The following is a 24212-nucleotide window of genomic DNA, read 5'->3' on the forward strand; positions in this document are numbered from 1 at the left end:
TTTCTCTGAGGCTCTGTTTATTTTTCTTCATCCTTTTATCTCTACATTAGATAATCTCTATTGATCTCTCAGCAAGTTTAATAATTTTTTTTTTACCAGTTCATATCTGCTGTATAGGAACATAGTTCCTTATGTGAATTTTTCATTTCAGTTGTACTTTCTTACTCCAGAATTTCCTTTTTAAAAAAAAAATAATTTTTACTTCTTTATGGATATTCTTTATTTTTTGTGACATTGTCAACATACCTTCCTCTACTTATTTAATCATGATTTTTCTTTAGTTCTTTAGGCATATTTACAGTGGCTACTTTGAAGGCATTGTTTGTTCAACCCAGCATCTTCTTGCAATCAGACATTTCTAATACCTCCTTTTTGCCTGTTGCTTGGGTCATACTTTGCATGCTTATAATTTTTTGTTCAAAACTGGACATTTTATATTATGTAGAAATTCTTGGAGCTAATTTCTCCCTTCCGGTGTTTGTTATTGTTTCTTGCTTATTTAGTGACTGGCAGAGTTATTTTAGTGGAGTCAATTTTCCTGTCCTTCCACCCCCTCCTCCCCTTACACACACACACACACACACACACTCACTCACTCACTCACTCACTCACTCACTCTTAAGCCTCTGATGCTGCTCCTCAGGGACACAGTCTTGGGTTTTCCCAGTTAGCCTGGGATGGCAGTCGTTTCGGCAGGGCTCTCTTTGACTGTCTCCTTCCTTGACCACATACAACTGTTAAGGTCCACTAATCTAGTGCTAATTGCTCTGTTGTTTTCAGCATTCCTTGATGCAGTAATTGATCCACAGACTGAACTAATCAAAATTTGAGTTCCTTTGGAGTGATAATTTCCTAAGTTAGTGCTTGATTTGTTTCTGACCCTAGGCAGGCCCTTCCCAGCTGTTTGCCTTCTTGTTCTCTCTGGCAAACAAACCAGCCTTTAGTTGATGCTTTATGCCCAATAATTTCTCCAGTGTCCTTTCAGTTGCCTTTTACCAGGACCTGCACTGTTTTTTTAGAGCACCCTTGTCCATTCCCTTACAAATGAAGCCAGTATTTCTCTAGGAAGAGATTTGGAGCTGTTTTATGAACCCCTTTGCCACATAGGCAGTATCATCAAATCAGGTCTCTAGAATATGGAGTGGGGACAATGGTGCATTTCTCTCTTAGTGATATCTCTGCTCTAGGAGCTGAGCACTTAGTGGAATGGGAGAAGAGGGGAATGGTACCCTTAGATCTTCTTGTCTTGGCTCTCCCAGTGTGGAAAGCCTCATCTTACAAGCTGGAACAATAGCACTTTGTGCCCCACCAGCACCACACCCAAGGTATAGCCTATATCCCACCACTGGGGGCTGCATGGAAGAAGGGATGCATCCTTCACCTCCCCTCTTAGCCACATTAGCTTTAGCAATAGGTAGCTGGAGGCAAGATGAGAAATGTTGGCATCCTGCCCCTCCCAGTAAGATAGAACCCTGAGCCCACTGGGCAAAGAGGGAGCCCTGTGCTCTTGGCTTTACCCGTCTGGAGTGGAGTTTCTGACTCCCTGAGCTGGAAGGATGGAGGGAAGGGCAGGTCCTGGTTCAAACACCACAGACTCTCACATTTCTTAGAGCACCTAGTAGATTTTCTTGAATACATCTTTCTTCTTTGCTCTGTAGCCCCAGGACCATATCCAGAGGTAATGGTTGTTCTTTTATAATTTTCACCAGTTTCACTGGAAAGCAAATCCATGGAGCTCCTCAGGCTGTCATGCTGTAAGTTGTTTTTTAATTAATGATTCAGTCTCTTTATTGGTTATAGATCTGTTCAGATTTTCTGTTTCTTCTTGAGTCAGTTTTTATAGTTTGTGTTTTTTAGGAATTCGTCCATTTCTTCCAGGTTATCTAATTTGTTGATGTACAATGTCATAATATTCTCTTATAATCCTTTTTATTTCTGTAAGATTCGTAGTAATAGCCCCACTTTCATTTCTGATTTTAGTCACTTGTGTGTTCTCTCTTTTTCTCTTGAGCAGTCTAGCTAAAGGTGTCCGTTTTGTCCATCTTTTCAAAGAACCAACTTTGTTTTATTTTTTTTCTATTTTTCTGTTCTCTATTTTATTTCCTTTCTCTCTGCAAGCTTTGAGTTTAGTTTGCTGTTCTTTTTCTAGATCCTTGAGATATAAAGTTAGCTTATTGATTTGAGATCTTTCTTTTTTTAGTGTAGATGTTTATATTTACTACACATTTCCCTCTGAATGCCACTTTCATTGCAACCCAGAAATTTTGGTATATTGTTATTTTCTTTTGTCTCAAAGTGAAATTCTGATTTTTCTTGTCATTTCTTTTTTTAAGAATGTGTTTTTTGGGGCCGGCTCTGTGGCCGAGTGGTTAAGTTCACATGCTCTGCTTTGGCATCCCAGGGTTCATATCCTGGGCGTGGACATGGCACCGCTCATCAGGCCATGTTGAGGCGGCGTCCCACATGCCACAACTAGAAGGACCTGCAACTGGGACATACAGCTATGTACAGGGTGGGGCGGGGGGGGTGTTGGGGAGATAAAGCAGGAAAAAAAAAAAATGTGTTTTTTAATTTCCACATACTGGTGAATTTTCCAGTTTCCCTTCTCTTATTGATTTCTAGTTTCATTCCATTCCAGAGAAACACTTTGTATAATTTCAATGTTATAAAGTTTATTAGAGACTTGTTTTGTGGCCTAGCATATGGTCTAAATGGAGAATGTTCCATGTGCATTTGAAAAGAAAGTATATTCTGCTGTTGACAGGTGAATCTCTGTTAGGTTTAGTTATTTTGTTCAAGTCCTCTATTTCTTTATTAATCTTCTTGATTGTTCAATGGATTATTGAAAGTTGGGTATTGCTGTCTCCAGCTATTACTGTAGAACTGTCTATTTTTCTCCAGTTTTGTTGGTTTTTGCTTGATATAATTTGGAGCTCTGTTGGTTGGTGCATGTATGTTTATAATTATGTCTTGATTAAATTGACCCTTTTATCAATATGTAATGTCCTTCTTTGTCTCCTGTAACAATTGTTTTTATCCTTCCTTCCTTTTTTTCTTTCATTTTTTTATTGAGTTCATAATAGTTTACATCATTGTAAAATTTCAGTTGTACGTTATTTCTTGTCTGTCACCATATAAGTGCTCCCCTCACCCCCTGTACCCACCCCTCATCCCCCTTCCCCTGGTAACCACTGAACTGTTTTCTTTGTCCATGTGTTTGTTTATATTCCACATATGAGTGAAGTCATATGGTGTTTATCTTTCTCAATCTGACTTATTTCACTTAGCATAATACCTTCCAGATCCATCCATGTTGTTGCAAATGGGATGATTTTGTCTTTTTTCTGTGGCTGAGTGCTATTCCGTTGTACCACATCTTCTTTATCCAATCATCAGTCAGTGGGCACTTGGGTTGCTTCCATGTCTTGGCTATTGTGAATAGTGCTGCAATGAAGATAGGGGTACAAATGTTACTTTGGATTCTTGATTTCAAGTTGTTTGGGTAGATATCCAGTAATGGGATAGCTGGGTTATATGGTAGTTCTATTTTAGTTTTTTGAGGAATCTCCATACTGTTTTCCATAGTGGCTGCACCAGTTTGCAGTCCCACCAGCAGTGTATGAGGGTTCTCTTTTCTCCACACCCTCACCAACATTTATTTTTAGTCTTAGTGATTATAGCCATTTTAACAGGTGTAAGGTGGTATCTTACTGTAGATTTGATTTGCATTTCACTGATGCTTAGTGATGTTGAGCATCTTTTCTTGTACTTATTGGCCATCTATATATCTTCTTTGGAAAAATATCTCTTCATATCCTCTGCTCATTTTTTGATTAGGCTGTTTTTTTGTTCTTGTTCAGTTGTATGAGTTTCTTATATATTATGGAGATTAACCCCTTGTCGGATATATAATTTGCAAATATTTTATCCCAATTGGTGGCTTGTCTTTTTGTTTTGATCCTTCTTGTAACAGTTTTCAACTAAAGTCTATTTTGTCTTATGTTAGTATAGCCACCCAACTCTCTTTTGGCTGTTTGCATAGAATATCTTTTTTCCATCTTTTCACTTTCAACTGATGTTTGATTTCCATATATATATATGGAAACAAAAAAAGCCCCACAGCTTTTCTAGTCTTGTAGAGTTTGGCTCTCTGTTGGGGCACTCCTTCACTGCTTAGCAAGGCCATTTACGATTCTGCTTTAGCTTCTTTCTTCTTGCTTGGCACCCAAAGATCCACCAGAGTTGATAGCTTAGGGTCTTCTCACATATTTTCCAAGCATGTGTTTGGCCCCAGGTATGTACATGGCCTTCTAGTTTCCCCTGTATATGTGGGAGCTTTTCAAAGCCCTTTTCCCCCAAATATATTTCTCAGCTTCTTTCTTCCCAGCCTTTCCTTTCTGGCTATTGCTCGCCCCATCTCTTATCCCTCGCTCCAGGCAGCTGCAGCTAATACGTTGCCGTTAGATGCTTTTGACAACTCCTGCCCCCCAGAATGCTGCTTCTACCCTGGGGATGCTCCACAGCAGGTGAAGCAAAGGTAGGCCCTTGACCTGATTCTTCAGAGAGTTACCAGACTGGACAGAGCATGCAACCACAATTATTTTAGAATAAATCTATGTAGCTCCCTCTGGTCCCAGCAGCCTGCGTCAGCAATGTGGGCTGATGTCAACTCGGCTGCTGCTGAATTGGAGAGGGGGCCATGGTGAGTGAGTATCTTAAAATGCCACAACTCTTACTCCCTGCAATTCAGCAGCTGCATTCTTCATTTAGCATTCTCCTGGTTGTATGTTTTTGATTCACTTCTGGGTTATGAAAAAGTTTTTGCCATCTTATTCATTGCTTTTGTGGAAGGATGGAGTTTTGGAGTTCTCCACTTTGCCATTTTTGGTGATGTCTATGTCCTTTATTACATATCTGTGAACTTCTATCCATATGGTTTAGGGATTCACAGATAATAAGAATGTGAAGAAATTCATTGATATAACAAATTCAGGATACAGATAACTTCTGGTAGTGAGAGATTTGATGGTGGGAATATATACAAGGATGGCAGGAAGATGGTTGTTTGACATATGACTCTTTGTATATTTTTTGAATATTTGAAATTTTTAATAATGTATATAGTTGTGTGTGTGTTTGACATATAGAACATTAATTCTGGCACTCAGACATTTTGTTAAGCTAGAAAATCACATTCGTGTTTTTTCCAATAACAAGTAGGAGTCTTGCTTTCCTTTAATAAGTAAAACTAGGAAACATCACACTTTAAATTTGTTTACAAAGCAAAATACAGAATATAGAAGAAAGCTTTATTTTGTTAATGTGTATAGATTGATTGTCTTGTATTATTCTCTAGATCTCGTTTTGGTTGTGCTGTCTCTCTGCAAGCTTTTCTGCAAGCACAGCAATAGGAAGTCGTGAATGTGGTTAATTGTCTACTCTCTTTCTCATTTTTTTCCTTTGGAAAAGAAAAGGAATACTGGACATAGCACTGAAATGGACCTTGGGAGATCTTTGTCCATCTTTTAATATTTATCTAACAGTGTAAACTTGGACAGTTTATGTAACTAGTCTAATCCATTTCTCTCTTCTTGGTTCTCCACTGTAAAAGAAGAGTTAGACCAGATAGCTGAGGGCTGTTTCAGCTCTGTAATATCAGGAGACGCAGCATGACTATAAGAAAGAGTATAGACGTTGGAGCCAGTAAATTTGTGATCAACACTTTCTGGTTACTTACAGTTAAAGGAAACCTTTTAACTTGTCGTTAATCATTTTCTCATGGTTAAGATGGGATTATTACCACCCGTCTCATAGAGTTGCTGAAGAATAAACAAGGTGCGTCGTCTTCTCAGTGCTCACCAATGCAATCTGCTTCACCAGCATTCTCCATATCTCCATCCCATAATTACATCATTTGAAGAAGCTGGAAAGAAAACAAAAATCTTTGTAACCTTTTATTTAATTTGCTTTTATTTATGAATTACATTGTGTGTTATACTTGAGGAGGGTAATAGCTCTTGTAGAGCCATTAAAGAACTTTCTCCTCTTTACTCTCCAGAAAATGAAATTTATTTTTTATTTATATATTTTATTAGTATTAAATTAGCTAGTGTCTTCTTATAAAAACTCAACTTTAATCTGCAGTGTTTTTCTTTGCCTTACCATCTTCATTGACCTGACATCTCTCAATCTCTGCTACTTGGAAAGTAACATATACACACAAACGCACGCATAACATATTTTCTGTGGGTTCATTTGAGTATGCAAATAACTATGTTTTTTACTTCTTTTAAGAATAATGACTTGTATTTCTTTATTAAAACATAATAATATATTTAGAAAATATAAACAAATGAAAAAAGCTCATCACCCAGAGATTAGTAATATTTAGATGTATATCTTATCGGCATTATCATGGCAATGCCAAAGTGCAACTCGGTGCATCTATGTGCCAGTCTGTTTCTCTTTATGCACTTGTACCTGTATTAACTCTATATGCTGTTTATATTTACAAAAGTAAGATCTTTTTAGGCATACTCTTTGATTTTTTTATATACTACATTTCTTAAATGTCATTAAGAAAATTTTTCATACACTCTCAATGGTTGTGTAGTTCTACATGTATATCACAAAAACATACTATGTTTATACTTATCTTTTTCCACAGTTGTATTACTTTTCCCAGGATGAGTTTCTAGGATAAATCTGACAAAGAATTTCTTTTCTCTCTCTCTCTTTTTCCACCTCAGCACAGTAGACAACCATGGTAGTTTTACCAGCCTGGGGCTAGCCAGGAAAACCAGCAGTTTTGCTGTCAGATCGAGTGGATTTGATTTGGGGCTCAGAGTGGGGAACCTGTGGCTTTGTCACCAAACTGTTTGAAAGAAAGGGGACCGCCTGCATGCAGCTTTGTTAAGCAGGGAAAAAAACTTAAGAATAAAAAGCTAGACAGAAATATCAGCAACCACGCAATATGGTGGAGACAGATGCTGCAGTTAAGTCCAGGCAAGCTATTAAGAAGAAGACAGCAAGCCATAGGAAAACAACTCAGAATCAGAGTTGCTGTAGTATGTTAACTGGAAATGTCCAGCTTTCAGCCAGAAATTATGAGACATGCTAAGAAACAGGAAACTGTAACACTTAGGGGAAAAAAAAAGCAGAAGCCAGACATAAAGCTACATATTGCACAATTCTGTTTGCATTAAATTTCTAGACAAAGTATAACTATAGAGAGGAGATTAGTAGTTGCCCAAATTTGGAGGTGGAAAGGACCTTTTGGGATGATGGAAGTACTCTAAAACTACATTGTGTTGATAAAAGTTCACTAAAAATCATTGATCGGTACATTTAAAATGAATGAGTTTATGAGTTTTGTGATATGTAAATTTTACCTTAATAAAGTTGTTAGATATGGAGGGGGCACCAACATGTTTAAAATGATGGTAGTCTATTAGTGATCTCAACTTACTGTGGGGTGGCTACCTGTTTGCCGTACTGTTTTCAAATAAAAGCAAATAACATTTGTGATTTGTAAAAGTAATTGAAGATGATAACTGGAGGTACTTAAGAGCAGTATGTAATTTTTATGTAGAAGTGAATAATTCTTTTGAAAGTGACAGTGTGTGGTGCTCTTAAATAGTGTATTCACTTTTCTTGGAGGCACTTTTACTTTCTTCCATCATTCATCGCCTTTATTCTTGCTTGTGTAATTAAGGAACATCCATTCTTCACCTTTCTTTAATGCTGATTGTGACTTTTAGGTGCTCTTGATAGACTATTTCCAGTGTTACCCTTCTGACTTTACTGCCTGGTTACCTTGCTGATTCCCCAGTTCATTGTGTAATGCCATAGGTGCATCACATGATAGGAACTCCTGTATGTAAGGAACCTGCATAAGTATTTGAGTGAGTGTATTAGTATTGATGCCATAATTGAAAAGGAAAATTACATAAACAATCTAATCACAAAGGATTAATTTAAAAGTGTTCCATATGAAGGACTTCCTGATATTGCATACATCACTTTATTGAAATTGAGTCTCCCCAGCCCCCACAATTACTCTTCTGTCTCAACCTTCCTCATCTGAGTACCTCGTATTACTATCCCCCCAGTTGCTCCGGTCCCACACTAGGACTTATCCTTGATTTCTCCTTCCTTTAATTTTAATCCATTACACATTCTGTTAATTTTAAATATTGTCTTCAATCGATAGGACCACTTTCCCCATCTCCACTGTCATGCCATATTAGTCTGTGACCCCTCTCTCTTGCCAACTATTCTTAATATCTCCTAATTGTTTCCCTGCTTTGATTCTTCTCACCATTTTATTCCCTGAAAAGCTGTCATTCTTATCTTACTACTATCTAAATTACACTGTTGTTCCCCTGCTTAAAATTCTTCAGTGACATCAACCACATTGGATTACTTTCTTTTCCTTAAATTCTCTCAATTTCTTTCCTGCCCTAGGGCCTTTGCACTGGCTATCCTTTCTTCTCTCTTACAGACACCTTCCCTTGACTTGTCTCTGCTGTTTTTTCTTATCTTTTAGTTCTCAACTCTTCAGAGAAGCCTAAACTGATCACTCTATCTAAAGTAGCCTCCTGGATACCTACTTGAAGATTTTTCAGTTATTGCATAGCAACTACTCTATCCCACGTCTGTCTCTTTTTTTAGTTTCATTTACTACAATTTATCTTGCTTAGTTACTTATTTACCTGTCATTGTATTTTTTTTTTTCCTGACGTGTTTCCTGATCTTGAAGATTATATTATAAATAGTAGCTACTTAATAAGCATTGGTGGATGAATGAATTATAATTAATTTGGCAGATTCTTCTGCCAAATTTAGTTGTTCATTTGAACTAAATCTTAAATCATTTAAGTTGGCAGTTTGTTTGGTTTTTTCCCCCCATGAAATGGCTTCTGGTTTGAATCAGCTATTTCTTGATTCTAAGGATCAGATGAATTTATATAGTTCCAAAACTAAGTCCTGTGCCCATTGATTTTGTGCCTTAAGAATAATTTTACTTAACATTTTATTCACTTGACTTATTTTGTCACAGTGCCTTAAGAACTATTTTTTGACATGACCATATAGTTTTAAAACATTATGGATTTGTTATACGTGTTCAGAGTTATAAAAATCAGAACTTCTTCATTATGATGGAGATTTTTGTCTTTGTTTTTCCTTTTGATTCATCTGTCTTTGACTAGAAAATAACTTGACTGAATTCGTCCCTCCACCAAATAGCTATGGAGGTGGTATACATATTTTACACATCTAGAAATGAATTTGTGCTTGTTTCACCATGAATGAAAACATGATGCACTGTAAAATCCTTGTGCTACAGGTCTTTTCCCCTTAGAACTCTAGTAATTATCCTGTTTTCCTCAGACATAGAGCAATGAGGAGAAAAATGGGGCCATCTTGATTTTTGTTCCTTTAAAGGAACATGTATACTTGTAGCATTTTTTTTCTGATTTTGAATTCCACAGAAGTATATCTCAGTGATGGCTTGTTTTGGTTGTTTCTACTGCAGTTTTTAATGTCCTTCATTTGTACTTTCGAATTTTTTCATACCTTTTTTAGATCTTTTTGTTCTATGTATCTTTCAGGTGGCTTTCTTTAGTCATTGTTTTCTCATTTCACACTATGGTTTCATTGAGTATAGACACAAAGTAAATATTTTCTTCTGTATTTGAGATGAAGTCCTGCCCTTTTTTCTACTAGTAGTTTCTTTTTATAAGATTCGTGTGGTTTTCTTCCCTTATTAATTATTCTTGAATGAAAAGAGGATTCTCGACTTAAGTCCCTATGTTGGAATGTAATCTTGAGACATCCACGCCAACTTCCCTGCCACATGCACTACTTATGTAGCTCTTCTGGATTTTGCCTGTTTTCTTTTACAGACTTTACAAGTTGCAAAGCATCATCATCTAGTCACTAATGTCCTGGCTAGGTTATGATGAATTTATTACGAGACCAAATGGATGTAGTACAAGAACAGCTAACTGGGAGGAAATGTCATGATATGGTAGAGATTATCTCGTAGGGAGGTCTCTGATAGGGACAAAGTCTTATCAGGAACCTGTTTGAGGTAGAGGTAGACTTCTGTGGAAATCTAGATAATTGTTCTTGTATAGTATTGCCTGTTAAGTCCCATTCTGTGTTTTAATTGGTCAAAACTTTGGAGTCTGACAGCTGAATAACTAATATTTATAGTTTCCAGGGCTATTCTCTCTTTACAGCCCTTTTGATTTCCATGAATATGTCAATGAAAAGATGAAGGAAGGAAGGTGAATTAGATATTAATTGTTGCCAGTAACTTTCCATGTTATTTTGTGATTTTATGTTTATGATCTTACCATTTAGCTATATGTTATTTTTTGATTTGTCATATGTTGCAAAGTGTGCTTTTATAAAATAATGTCTTGTCTATAAGTATTGTTTAGATTTCAAATGTTGTATGTCACAAAGACTTATGACTTCATTTCTTAAAAATTATTAAATAATGAAATCTTCATATTTCCTCATAATCTAATTTGGGAAAGTAATTGTTTTATGACTGTTTAAATACTTCTTCCCTCTTGATTCAGTCAGTTAAACTTTTTGATCAGTAAATGAAACTTCTCTTCTTTGTAGTAAAGTACTCAGCTGTGTAGGATATTGCATAAATCTTGGAAGACTGCGATAAAGTGGCAATGTCTCGAGAACCCACCCCACCTCTCCCTGGAGATATGTCCACTGGTCCTATAGCAGAAAGCTGGTGTTATACACAGGTACATGCTGTTAAAGTGCCTTACTTTTTGTCACTTACAAATTTTATAGTATTTTGAGAATTTTGTGAAGCACTTTGGCATAGTTATTAGAAGTGTTAGAAGAGTGGGTCATAGGATGTTTAACATGCGATAAATTAAAAGTTTAAAAGTCATCATTATAAAAGTGGTTTTCTGAATCTCTTAGGTTAAAGTAGTAAAATTTTCCTATATGTGGACCATTAATAACTTCAGTTTTTGTCGAGAGGAAATGGGTGAAGTGTTAAAAAGTTCAACATTCTCATCTAGCCCCAGTGACAAAATGAAATGGTAAGATTTTTGTTTGTTTTGAATTTTTTCTTTTGATGTTATCATCGGTTACTTTGTGGTTTTTGTTGTTGTTTCTAAATGGATATTAGTCTAATTTTCTATTAGATTTGTGCTAAGTTCCTAATAATATAGAATTCTAGAGAACCGCGGGGATATTGATGGGAGTGCTGTTCGTGATATTATTTAACAAATGATTTCACTGTTGCCTTTCTCTTCACTGTTTAAAGTATTATATTCCTCCATGTGAGCCTGTTGTTTTATTTTAGGTGCCTGAGGGTAAATCCAAAGGGATTAGATGATGAAAGTAAAGACTACTTGTCCTTATATTTGCTTTTAGTCAGCTGTCCAAAAAGTGAAGTTCGAGCAAAATTCAAATTTTCCCTTCTGAACGCTAAAAGGGAAGAAACAAAAGCAATGGGTAAGTGATTTGCAAACTGAGTGAAGGAGTCTCTGTGTGACTACATACTGTGACTTCTGCACTTTGACCCATAAAAACTTGGGATATTTTTTTCCACTATAACCTGCTTAACCTAAAATATTTAAATGGCCATTATTTAATTGTAAATGCCGGTGTCGAGTTTTGGTTGTTTTACTAAGTCTTAGACTTCATAAGACATGTAAAATTAGTTACAAATAATATTAAAATTTAAGTTTTTCACCTAATCTTTGTCTTAAAATGACATTCCCTTGTCACTTGGAAAAATGGTTGCTATTAGGGCAAAGTGCCTGGTTCAGTGCCTGGCATATATAATAGGTGTTCAGGAAATATTTCTCTTCTTCCTCGCCATTTTTGCCAGATAATAAAATGTGAAGAACAAACTGAATGTCCTGATATTTTGTCACTAGAATTTTTTTGAGCAGTGGACTGAACACTGACTGAAGGGAAATCAGTTTTCCTTAGTCTCAGGACCTGTTAAATTCATTTTAGGCTTCACATGTCTAGCCAGCTAAAACCGTGTAGCCTGGAGGTTCATAATAGAAGAATATTGTAGGAAATGCACAATGTGCATAGTAGGAAAATAATGTCATGAATTGCCACATTAAATTTTAAGTGAGTTCTAGAAGTGAATCACAGAACCAAGTAATGTCATTACAATAAAAAAACCTCCTCCAAAACCACATTTTTAAATAATATCTTTTATTACTGAAGTAATACATAGTTTCACATGCATTTTCACGTTGTCTGACATTTAAGATAGTGCAGGGTCTTAGGCAGTTCAGGCTACTGTACCAAAGTACAACAGCCTGGGTGGCTTATAAACAAGACATTTATTTCTCATAGATCTGGAGACTGGGAAGTCCAAGATCAGAGTGGCAGCATGGTCAGATTCTGCTGAAGGCCCTCTTCTGGGTTGTAGACTGCTGACTTCTCACTGTCTTCACATGGTGGAAAAGGCTAAGGAGCTTTGTGGGTTCTCTTTTATAAGAACACTAATCCCATTTATGAGGCCTGAACGCATGACCTCTTCTAATCCCAATTACTGACCTTTAATACCATCACATTGTGGGGTAGGGTTTCAACATGAGAATTTTGAAGGGATACAAACATTCAGTCCATAACATGAAATATTTCAATTAGATTTATTATAGGTTTTCTGCTTCTAATTATTCTTTATATAACAGATAGTGAATACTTTCTATAAAGGATCTTGTTTATTTCATGGTATACAGTTGTTATATAGTATGTTAGGCATTTGAAACACTTGCTTCAGGCATTTATTAAATCTTTTATAAATTATACTAAAACTGTCTTTTGGACTTTATGGAGGTGGTTTTTAGGGGTGAAGGAATTATGTCTAAAAATTTGGGAAAGATAAGGGACTTTATTTAGTTTTCGCCTATTAATGGATTTTTCTCTAGTTCAGTAAAATTTAAATCAGTGGGATGGATGTGCCAGGAAAGCTTAAAGGATGATACCCTGGGGATTTAGAGTATGCATCTTTAAAGGGAGAAGCAGGAGTGAGAGGTATGTTTCTAACTGGGTTCTGCTGTTAGATATGTAGTATGTCTGCCAGTGTGTTTTGTTTCTACTTCATTATTAAAGAGCCTAGATGTGTTAAAATCTCTTCCTTCTTCACAAGATTTGATCTGTTTTTTTCCTTGGAGATCCAGAAATCTGAAAGTGAGCTCATTGATGATGGCCAAAATTTGAGTAGCGCTGTGGAACATCTGGTTTATGAACACACGTATCTGTAATTTTGATGGTGGATATGTATTAGCCAAGTCCTATTTTTGCACATTCATTTAACTATGTTATCATTAACAAAAATGTTTCTTGGATACTTGTTTTATTTAAACTTCTGTTTTTCACTAGAAAGCCAAAGAGCATATCGATTTGTGCAAGGGAAGGACTGGGGTTTTAAAAAATTCATTCGGAGGGATTTTTTGCTTGATGAAGCTAATGGTCTTTTACCAGATGACAAGCTTACATTATTTTGTGAGGTGGGTACGTTCTTTATTTCAAGGAACAGCATGGTTATATTTGGTGATAAAGCAAAAATATAAACTAGAACAATATTGAGCATACTTTGAAAATTAAGTAATTTCTATAATTGCTGAGGTTTTATTTGTAAATGTTTTACCAGTGAAAGCTGACTAGATTGTCTTAGAAATCAGTATAGTGGCCCAGTCTGAAAAAATTCTGTCGTATTTCTACCTCTAAATTGTATGTGCAGTTATACTACCACATACTAAGTACTTCTTCCTCTTAGGAAGACTATGGATGTGTATATCTTTATATGAAAGTATGTAAATATCTTCTTCACTTTGAATAATTTTGACATAGCTGATCAGTAATTTTTGTCATATTCAGATTGAACATATTAAACATTATTAGTAGTTTATCAGTTTGAATCCATACTTGAATGGTAGTAAAAGTGCCTAAAAATGATTGGGAAGCTTTTTGTTCATTAAAGCAGTTGGGTTCCTTTAATCAGATAGATGTTAACGTTATAAACTATAGCATCTCAGGTATTTAAGATATGCCCATGTCTGTTGACAAACTTATGAGGTATATTTATATATATAAAATGTCAGATTTTAAAGTTTATCAGCATTGCCCCTGCCAATAATTTACACTTATGATTTGTCTTAATTTGAGATTTGGATTTGCTTCTATCATTGTTATCATGTCATAGTTTTATCTATACAAATTGTTCAGATTCATCTTTGGAGTGATTTCAAGGATTATAGAGTTTATAGGGAATATACATCAGCAACATAGTTTTTTCAGAATGTTTAAAGTAGTTGGATAATTTTCATAGGAAAGCCAGTTGAAAAGGTTATGATCAAGTAAACTCAACATTAAATATATTTCAATGGGTTATTATAGATAGATGAGTATCTTAGAAGCATGACAGCTTCCTTAACTGCTACTAAATTAGCTTTAATCTCTTTATAGAAAATGTGTAAAATTTCTTGACAAGATTACAAGCTAATTGTATGACATTATGCTGTGTCAGAAGAATAATTGAAATATGGCCCCAGAGACTACCTAGTGCAAATATAGTGCATCTTATTTTCACTTAGATAAGTTAAATGAACTGTATGATGAATTTGTTACGAATACAGTTATTTGGTTGATAAAACACATAACACAAGTGTCTTGAGCAGAGCTCACCATTAAATAATTTGGGGAGAAAAAATCCTAAAGCATTTGTTGCCAATAGACAGATCTTCTAAGTAGTATTCTAAATAAATATAGATTATGTTATTTAAAAATTTTAGCATCCTTAATGTAGACTCTTCCAGAATTTTAGCAGTTACCTTAAATTTCAGCATGCTAATTTTTTTAAATCACATCATCTTAGAATTTAAAGGACCTTCAAAGGCTATGTAATCCAGTTTTAAAAAAAACAAACCTACAGCTGAAAGTCTTTTTGTGAATAAACTTTTTAAGAAGATTTTTCTTTTAGAATTGAAATATTGTTTACAAATATTCTCCTAAGCATATTGCGCTGGAACCTAGACAACCAAGAAATTCAGAATGAAGGCTGAAATTAAGATCTTTTTTCAGTACATATTTTTGAAGTATACTTTCTATCTACATGCTAGGTTATACACACTAGTGACCTCCTAAAAATAGAACCCACCATGACATACATTTTAAGTTGGCATGGATCAGATTCAGTTTTGGATACTGTAACATGTGCCTTTTTACTGATGTAGACATTTATACCCTGAGCACTGTTTTTAACATAGGCAGGCAGAAAATGCTTTGAACAAACATTCCTCATACCATCCACCGTTTCTTCCATACCTCTCATTGATGCCCTTCCTTCTACAGCATCTCCAGCACTGCTTGCAGAAGAGGAGGAAGCATTGCACTGCCCTACCTAAAGAACTGCCTCCTCCCCCTCCCCTGCAAGTGGTGCTGTAGACAGGTAAGGCAGTTTGCTGCTACCTTTTTGTGCAAGACATAACTTAATCTTGCAAGTTCCATATTATGAATCAAGTAGCTAGAGGTAGAGATTTCTAGCAGTGTAAATAGTTCTGCCCCTTCTCTCTCAAAGTAATGCAGAAGACAGGAATTGAGGAATAAGTAGGAAAAAAAACAGAAAATTGATTAGATTAATTCATCTTCTGAAATCCAACAGATTTTAATAATCCGTCTATCGACCAATGCCATACTATCATATACAGAAGAATATATATCTACAGATAGAATATAGATAGCAAGTTGTTCATGAAATTAAATTAATTTAGGAGGACGTACCTTTTTCCCCTTCCTCTTTTTCTGTTGCTAAGATACTTTTCTGTTTTAAAATACTTGTGATAATGGATGGAAGTTGGGTTTTATTCTCTAAAAAGCCCTTTCATGGCAAAATGAAAAGTTAACAACCCTGCTTCTATCACCCAAATTTTTAAAAAGGATACCTATCTATGAAAGTCAGAAAGTCTTAAGACCTGCTATTCTAGAAGATGATGTGAAATTGGACTATTAAAAGTTTCTCACTTTGGAGCCAGTGTGAAGGATGGTTAGGTAGTTGATCAGAGTGGCAAAATTTTTAGTACTATGCACCTTTGTAAATTTCCTAGTTTTCAGAATTGAATGGAAACTTGAGATTTTTAAAAATTGAAACCAGTAGTCACCTAATTCCACACTAGAGGAGACCCAGATTTCCAGGGTAGTCATAGTTGACTAAAGCCTGCGTGTGTACATCTTTAGCCTAAATTACATTCTCAGGGTTGAGCCAGAAGCAAATTTGAAAAAGAGCTGTCCACTGAGTTTGAGGTTTTGCTTTGCACCATTTGTGAAGTTTGTGTATTGTGCATTTGCACTTTTACTTTGAAAGAACAACAATTTAACCTCAGGAAAGAAACTCAGCCTTCTTTCTGGATTTTTTACTCTAGGTTCCATTCAGTAAACATGTTCATTACCTGTATTTGAATATGTACTAAAAACCGAAAATTTTATTAATTTCTTAATTATAGATATCAAGAAAACAGTCATCAGAATTCATTGCATATCAATTGTTATAACATTAATTTCTGCTCTATAAATAGTCTCTTGAATACTTTTTGGAGTATGAAATGTTAATTATATCTTAGTTAAAATTTGTGGTTGCTATGATAATATTATGTATTGTATGTCAATAATACAAATTCTTCTGAATTATTACATATACAAAATACAAATATAACATCATCAATATATATGCCTGATAATAATGCCTTTGTTTTTTTGATCTTTTTATTTCTTCTGTCACCTGATTTTTGTCAGATTTTTACATTATATTATTTTGAGTTAGGGTAATAGACAATACTTAGGATTTAGAAATCTTTTCCTAAATTAATAGCCTCACATTTTTTTTATAACTTCACTGCATACTTTATGCAATTGAACTGATCCTGTTCCTGCTGCCTAGAAATTTCAAGAGCAATGCTTGATAGGAAAGAATAAATACTATGTGATAAAAAACTGATCCCTACCTAAACCTGGAATATTAACACCAACATTTTTGGTTTATGTGTCATTAAATTATAATGGTGTAACAAGGCAATGAGGTAAGGATTAGTGAAGCTTTTTTTCTGTTTTGCAAGTTATTAAAATTTTAGAGACAATTTGAATAATCAAAAGCTTAGAGGAAAACCTTTATTGGTGGATTTATTTATGTACACAATATCTTGGCTCCTGTATTTAGAAAAACATCTCACCAGATTATTGTAATAAATCATTTCTGAACCGTAGTTACATTAAAGTAGTACTACTAATTTTTAAAAATATCCAAAGAAATAATTGTGTAGTACAAAGAATGCTAAAAAAAGGAATCTGGGCATGTAGCTCTAGTCTTCTGATAGTAGCAGTGTGATTGAGGACACTTTGGTCACTTTGTCTTGATGTCATTTTGAAATCTTTTTATGAAATAAGGTAATTGGAGTACGTGATTTCTATGACACACACGATTCCAAAAGATTAATAATGCAAGTTGGAAAAACAAAGTGATTAATAAAAATGTCCTCAGAAAATAAGGTTTTTCTTTAGAAATGTCCATTCATATGCTACATGTTTATACATCTGGGTGAATGAGGACTTCAGAGAGTTCATATTCTCCAAGTGTTTATGTTGGAGCATTATTACTTTGTGTTAGCATGTTAGTAGTTCAGTCCAATTCTATCCATTTCTAATTTACATTTTCTACATAGTTTACTGTATTTATACTTGTTCTTAATTTATACCTACTTTTATTTAATTAGAACCTTATGGCATATGTTTTTAACTGAACAGTTATCTATTGCTGCACAACAAATGACCATAAAACTTAGCAGCTTAAAACAGTAGATAACTAATATAGCATTTTTGTAAAAGATCGTTTATTTGTTCTGAAACATTTGCTTTACTAGTTGAGGTAGTATTTTCTTCAACTTATTAAATTTAATGTGAAATTCATGTTAATATTAGAATACCTTAAAAGTGTTGTGCAAGACTTTTAGTCAATAGTGTATTTTTAATTCAGTATGTAGTCATCTTTAATGAGATAATTTAATTCGTATTATATTGGAATCTATAAAAACAATTTTGTAATCATACCAACTTTTATTTATTGATTATTTCATAGGCAAATAAAAAGTCTGCAAATCAAACTAAATTCTATTTGTATTATTCTTACTGTTGATTTTTTATAAAAGATTTCCATGAACTTTAATAACTACAGTTGCTTTTATGAGAATTCTTGTACTTTAAAATTTAAATCAATATAACTAGATATTTAAATCAGTTTTACTAGAGTTGAAACATGTAGGAACAACACTTAAAATATTTCCCAAATTGTCTATCATAGACTGTAGTTTTATAACCTTTTTTAATACTGTAAAAAGTTACTATGAGGGTAGCGCTGTGTTTATTGTGTGTATAATAAACTTTAAATGTTGATAGGTCTGTAGTATGAGAAAATGAAAATTAAAGAAGTTTCTTCCTCCACCTCACAAAATTGTCTTCTCCTTTTGCTTTTGACATCATATTAAGACTTTCTCTTGTTGAGAAATAGTTTTTGTAGTTACTTTAATGAACAAGCATTCCAACCAGTCGATAAGCCATTTATTTACATAAAATGTCACCTCAAAATGATCTACTTTGTTTCGAATTTTTTCTATATTCTCTCCTTTAAATTGTATGCTTAAATTCAATTTCCCGGTGTTAGCAGTTTTGATCAGGAGTATATTGAATTATCCAAAAGATTTTATTGATAAGAAATTTAAGTATAGACTTAGTAAGTAATTGTTATTAATTTGTAAAAGTGTTCTTTTTTGCTATCCCTTTTTTATTAGGTGAGTGTGGTCCAAGATTCAGTAAATATATCAGGACATACTAATACAAATACTTTGAAGGTGCCTGAATGTCGACTAGCAGAAGATTTAGGTAATCTCTGGGAAAACACAAGATTTACAGATTGCAGTTTTTTTGTGAGAGGACAAGAATTTAAAGCTCATAAATCTGTACTTGCAGGTACTTTCTACTTTTGGTAATACAGTACATTTCTTTCATATATTTGTGCATTAAATAATGATGCTTAATCTTGTTACAGCTCGATCCCCAGTTTTTAATGCAATGTTTGAACATGAAATGGAAGAAAGCAAAAAGGTAAACATGGTTTAAAGGCTAATATTTAATTTGTACAAATACAGAATACTGGAATGTGTATTTCAAAAATAATGGTGCAGGTTCTCTTTGTTAATACTGTGATTTCAGAAAGAAGTAGAAGACGGTGAGGGGGGGGAGGCATGTATTCTATAATAGAACAATAGATGTAGCCTAATGTGGGTGAATGTTCCAAATAACAGCTATTTTTATGCTCATCTGGCGGCAAAAGAAATGGGTAGTTGTTATCCAAAAGGGTGGTTTTCCAAAAGGACTGTTGTGGTCCGTAGCTATTTGAGAGTTCTCTGATTAAGATGTATATTCTTCCTTTCTAGACTTTATGAGTTGATTTTGGAATTTGTTTTCTAGAACAAAAATAATGCCTACATTCTACTACTAAAATAAGAGGATATTTATTAGATTTAACAAAAACGGTATAAATTACATCGGTATTCTTATACATTAACTGTAATCAAAACATCACCTATTTGGTTATCCCAGATGTTTCTCTTTGACCTGTCATCTTGAAATGTCAGATTAAAGATCAGAGGTTGATTCTTTGCTGGTTGCATTACATGTGAGCCTTAGTGCTCCAACTGGACAACTCCAGAGTTTATTTATGTGGCTCAGCTTTATTCTTTCTGCAGAACTAGAGGCTGCCACAGAGTAGCTGCTTTCTTTCCGTTGAATGTTTGTCTGGGCAGGTCCTATGTTTAACCTTCTGATTACTTCCAAGTAAGGAGACATCAGTGATGTCAAATGTTATTGTCAGCAGAATCAGAAATGTTTGGTATTGTTTAGTGTTAGATATTTAGCTTCATTGATCCCAGGAGAGAAATCAAATACAAAGATAGAAGAGTGAAAAGGAGCTAGTCCTCTTTGGACTTGAGTATGTCTCAAACAAAGAGACAAGGTGCCAATAGATAATATTATGTGCCATTTTTGCAAAAGAGAGAGTTCTGAGTTAGTGGGCTCTGAAATTATCTCAAATACCTGGCTCTACTTTTGCTTAAAGCTGGGAATAGAACCGTTGGTTATAGGATCTTAGGCATACTATGACCTAGGAATTCAGCAAAGAAAAAGTGAATAGCAATCTTCCTCTAAGATCGAGGTCAGAAACTGAACACAGATATATTTTGTTTGCCTTACAGTTTTTTGTTTTTGTTTTACTGTTTTTTAATTGTGAATTTGGGGTTTATATTTCTACATGATAGTGCTTGACTGGGTGTACTTCTCCTCTTAGATCTGCTTGCTTAGTTTAATGAAGATTTATTTAGCTCAATTTTAAAATAGAGTGTAATGTATATTTGAGTCAAAGCGTACTTGAGTGCAGATTTGGAGCTTTTAAATTACTGTCGAAGTTTTGCTTTGGTTCGTGTGTGTGGGTATTCTTTAAGTATAACTTTTCTGTGTTGTTTTTAATATCAGAATCGAGTGGAAATAAATGATGTAGACCCTGAGGTTTTTAAAGAAATGATGAGATTCATTTACACAGGGAAAGCACCAAACCTTGACAAAATGGCTGACAACTTGTTGGCAGCTGCAGACAAAGTAAGTAATTAGGTCTTAAAGAGCTGAAAAATGTCCTCAAGTTTGAGGTGTCTAGAAGGCTATCATCAAATGAAAACCCCAAATAACTTCAATATTGAATTAATTATACTATTTGTAGATGGCTCTTGAGAGTATTACAATATAGCATACAGTGGGATAATATGGAAATGAGATTTTTTTAAATCAATAGGACAAAAATACCTTGAGCCATATATGGAAGAAAGTGAATTTTTCATGGGAGATTAAACTGTAAAAAGAAAACCTAGTAGTTTTGAGGGTATCTTTATTCTGTTTTATAAGAACACACACACAATAGCATATATAATTTATTGAAATTTTCAGATATTCTTAGTCTTAAGATACAGTGCGTAACCTTTGTTTGAAAAAGGAGAAAATATTGGGTATTTTGTCTAATTTAATTTTCTCTTCATGAATTTATTTTTTAATATAGCATAGGAAGAGAAAAAAACTATTGATTTTATAGTACTTTTATAATGATGATTTCTTGAAGATAGAGAAACAGTGCAAAAATACGAGAAAATTTCAAAGCCAGTAGTTCTCAATCCTGAAAGTACATTGAGTGCTTTCTCCAAAAGTACTGGTGTCCATGCCACTTCCGTCCATGTATATGTATGCATGTGTGTGCATATGCATATATATATATATAGTGATATTATACCTGGGGGGCAAGTGTATATGGATCGAATCTGTTATTTCTTACAACTACACATAAATCTGTAACTATCTCGATAAAAATTTAAATTAAAATAAAAAATATTAAATGTATAAGCATAAATCTGACAAAAGATGTTCATACCTGTATACTTAAAATTACAATACATTGCTAAGTGAAATTCAGGTAGAGCTAAATAAATGGAGAGAGCAATCTTGTTTATGGATTGGAAGTCTCAATACTGTTAAAATTTCAGTTCTCCTTAATTTATTAATAGAACCAACATGTCCCTAGCAGCGGTTTTGTTTTGTTTTTTTAAAAATTGAAAAGCTGATTTAAAAATTTATATGCAAGTGCAAGAACCTAGAATAGTCAAAAAGCTTTGAAAAAGAAGATCAAAGTAGAGGACTAAGACTTCCTGATAACAAGACTTTTATTTATAAAGCCTCAGTATTTAAGACAATGTTATACTGGTGACAAGATAGACAAATAACTCATTGCATCAGAATAGAGTACAGAAATAGACTGTCACACATATGGATATCTAACTTTTGATAAACTGCAAAGACGATCCAGTGGAGAAAGGATAGTCTTTTCAACAAATGATGCTGGAACAATTGGATACCTGTATGCCTAAGAAAATGAACTTTGATTACATTTGTTTGAAAGAATGAATTTTGTATATGAACTTAACACCATATACAAAAAGTAATGCAAAATGGATTATAAACTTAAAAATGTAAAACTTTTAAAAGAGAACATAGGAGAAAGTCTTCACAATCTTGTGTTAGGCAAAAATTTCTTAGCTGTGATACCAAAAACATAATACATAGAGGAAGAAAATTGATAAATTGAACTTCAGTGAAATTTAAAACTTTTCTTCAAAAGACACAACACACTTAGGAGAATAAAAAGACTAATCACAGACTAGGAGAAAATACTTGCACAGCATATATCTGATGAACAACTTTTATCCAGAATATATCTGGTAAAGGACTTTTGTATTCACAGTATATAAAGAACTCTCAAAATTCAATTATAAGAAAACAGTTATTTCTAAAAATAGAGAAAATATTTGAACAGATGCTTCCTGAAACAATGTCAATATGTCAAAAGATTCTCAACATCCTTAGTCATTAGGGAAGTGTAAATTAACACTATCATCAGCTATTTCTATACGTGTATTATGATAGCTGAAATTACAAAGATGATACTAAGTAAGCAGCACCTCTGATATGCCTTCTACTGCTGTAGTTTGCATTTTCTGGAGTATTCTATAAATGGAATCATATAATTTGTACTCATTTTTGTCTGGCTTCTTCCATCAGTATCTTTATTTTGAGATTCATGCATGTTGTTGCCTGTGTATCAGTAGTTCAATGCTTTTTTATTGCTGAGTAGTATTCCATTGTGTATAGATATACCACAATTTGTTTATCCTTCATCTGTTGATGAACATTTGTGTGTTTCCAGTTTTTAGCTGTTATAAATAAAGCTTCTATTAACATTGATATGAAAGTCATTGTATGGGCATATGCTTTGTTTTCTCTTGGGTAAAAAGCTAAAAGTAGAACTCATTGGATCATATGGCAGGTGTAAAACTTTTTAAGAAACTGCAAAATGGTCTTTCAAAGTCATTTGCACCCGTCAGCAGTATATGAAAGTCCTAATTCTTCCACCTGCTTGACCATACTTGACATGTGTGTCAATTATACTTCAGTAAAGCTGCTAAAAGTGTTATATACACTAATAACTGTAAGAACTTTTTGTGGTTATGAATGTGATTTGTTTTGCTTTATAATTCGTTCTTCAAGATTGACTAGTGGCTACATGCAGTGTACTGGCTGGTACACTCTGGTGTTTAAAATAGTAGAGAAGAGAAATACTCATTAAGGATGTTGAGTAATAAGGGTTGTTTTTTGTTTTTAAGAATAAAACCCTCCTTTTTTTTTTTTTTAAAAAAGATTGGCACTTGAGTTAACATCAGTTGCCAATCTTCTCTTTTTTTCCTCTCTCTCTTCTCCTCCCCAAAGTCTCCCCGTTACATAGTTGTAGGTCCCTCTGGTTGCGCTGTGTGGGACACCGCCTCAGCATGGCCTGATGAGCGGTGCCATGTCCACACCCAGAATCCGAACCGGCAAAGCCCTGGGCCACCGAAGTGGAGTGCGTGAACTTAACCACTCGGCCACAGGGCCAGCCCCTAAAACCCTACTTGTAAAATACACGGTATTTTGCATTTAGACAAATTGAAATTTCCTAAAGAAAAATCAGTCTTTCTTTTGAGTACATTCATTCATATTTCCTTGTATTAGGTTAAAATAATTTAAAGACTTAAGTACCCTCAGTTCAAAGTAAAATGTGCTTTAACTTTATTTTCTAAGTTAAAATATCATGTATTTAAAACTTAGTATTTTGGGTAAATGTTTAATGGTTATGTTTTCCTTTATGATAGTATGCACTGGAACGGCTGAAGGTCATGTGTGAAGAAGCTTTGTGTAGTAACCTCTCAGTAGAAAATGTTGCTGATACCCTTGTCCTTGCAGATTTGCACAGTGCAGAACAGTTGAAAGCACAAGCCATAGACTTTATTAATAGGTAAGCTTTGCTTGTATTTCAGTGGGCATGACACCTTCAACATTTTTTCACCGGACTTTTTCTTAAGTGTGTTTAAATCTTCAATGCAGGTGCAGTGTACTTCGACAGCTTGGGTGTAAAGATGGGAAAAACTGGAACAGCAAGTAAGATGACATCAGTTTCTGACTTAAAGTTGATCTGCATATATGAAATTAAGTATTTGCATAGCCTTTTGTTCATCTATAATAAGTAT

General features: G+C 34.3%; 1 protein-coding gene across 6 annotated transcripts in view; it reads left to right on the plus strand.

The window, feature by feature from the left end:
- The window catches only part of SPOPL (speckle type BTB/POZ protein like), a 72095-nt gene that overhangs the window by 39965 nt on the left and 7918 nt on the right, over positions 1-24212 (plus strand). For 4 of the 6 annotated variants that reach the window (XM_044768982.2, XM_070507609.1, XM_044768980.2 and 1 more), the window contains 9 exons: positions 10642-10778; positions 10963-11084; positions 11351-11502; positions 13399-13526; positions 18852-19029; positions 19109-19164; positions 20590-20712; positions 23838-23980; positions 24070-24123. In XM_044768982.2, coding sequence (XP_044624917.1) covers positions 10701-10778; positions 10963-11084; positions 11351-11502; positions 13399-13526; positions 18852-19029; positions 19109-19164; positions 20590-20712; positions 23838-23980; positions 24070-24123 — 1034 coding nt within the window. In that variant the 5' untranslated portion in view covers positions 10642-10700. Of the gene's footprint in view, positions 1-1709; positions 1755-10641; positions 10779-10962; positions 11085-11350; positions 11503-13398; positions 13527-18851; positions 19030-19108; positions 19165-20589; positions 20713-23837; positions 23981-24069; positions 24124-24212 lie in introns of all 6 variants that reach the window. The other 2 variants (XM_070507608.1, XM_044768983.2) reach the window with 2 other exon arrangements.

Source organism: Equus asinus, chromosome 4, assembly GCF_041296235.1.
Source record: "Equus asinus isolate D_3611 breed Donkey chromosome 4, EquAss-T2T_v2, whole genome shotgun sequence".
Lineage (NCBI taxonomy): Eukaryota > Metazoa > Chordata > Mammalia > Perissodactyla > Equidae > Equus > Equus asinus.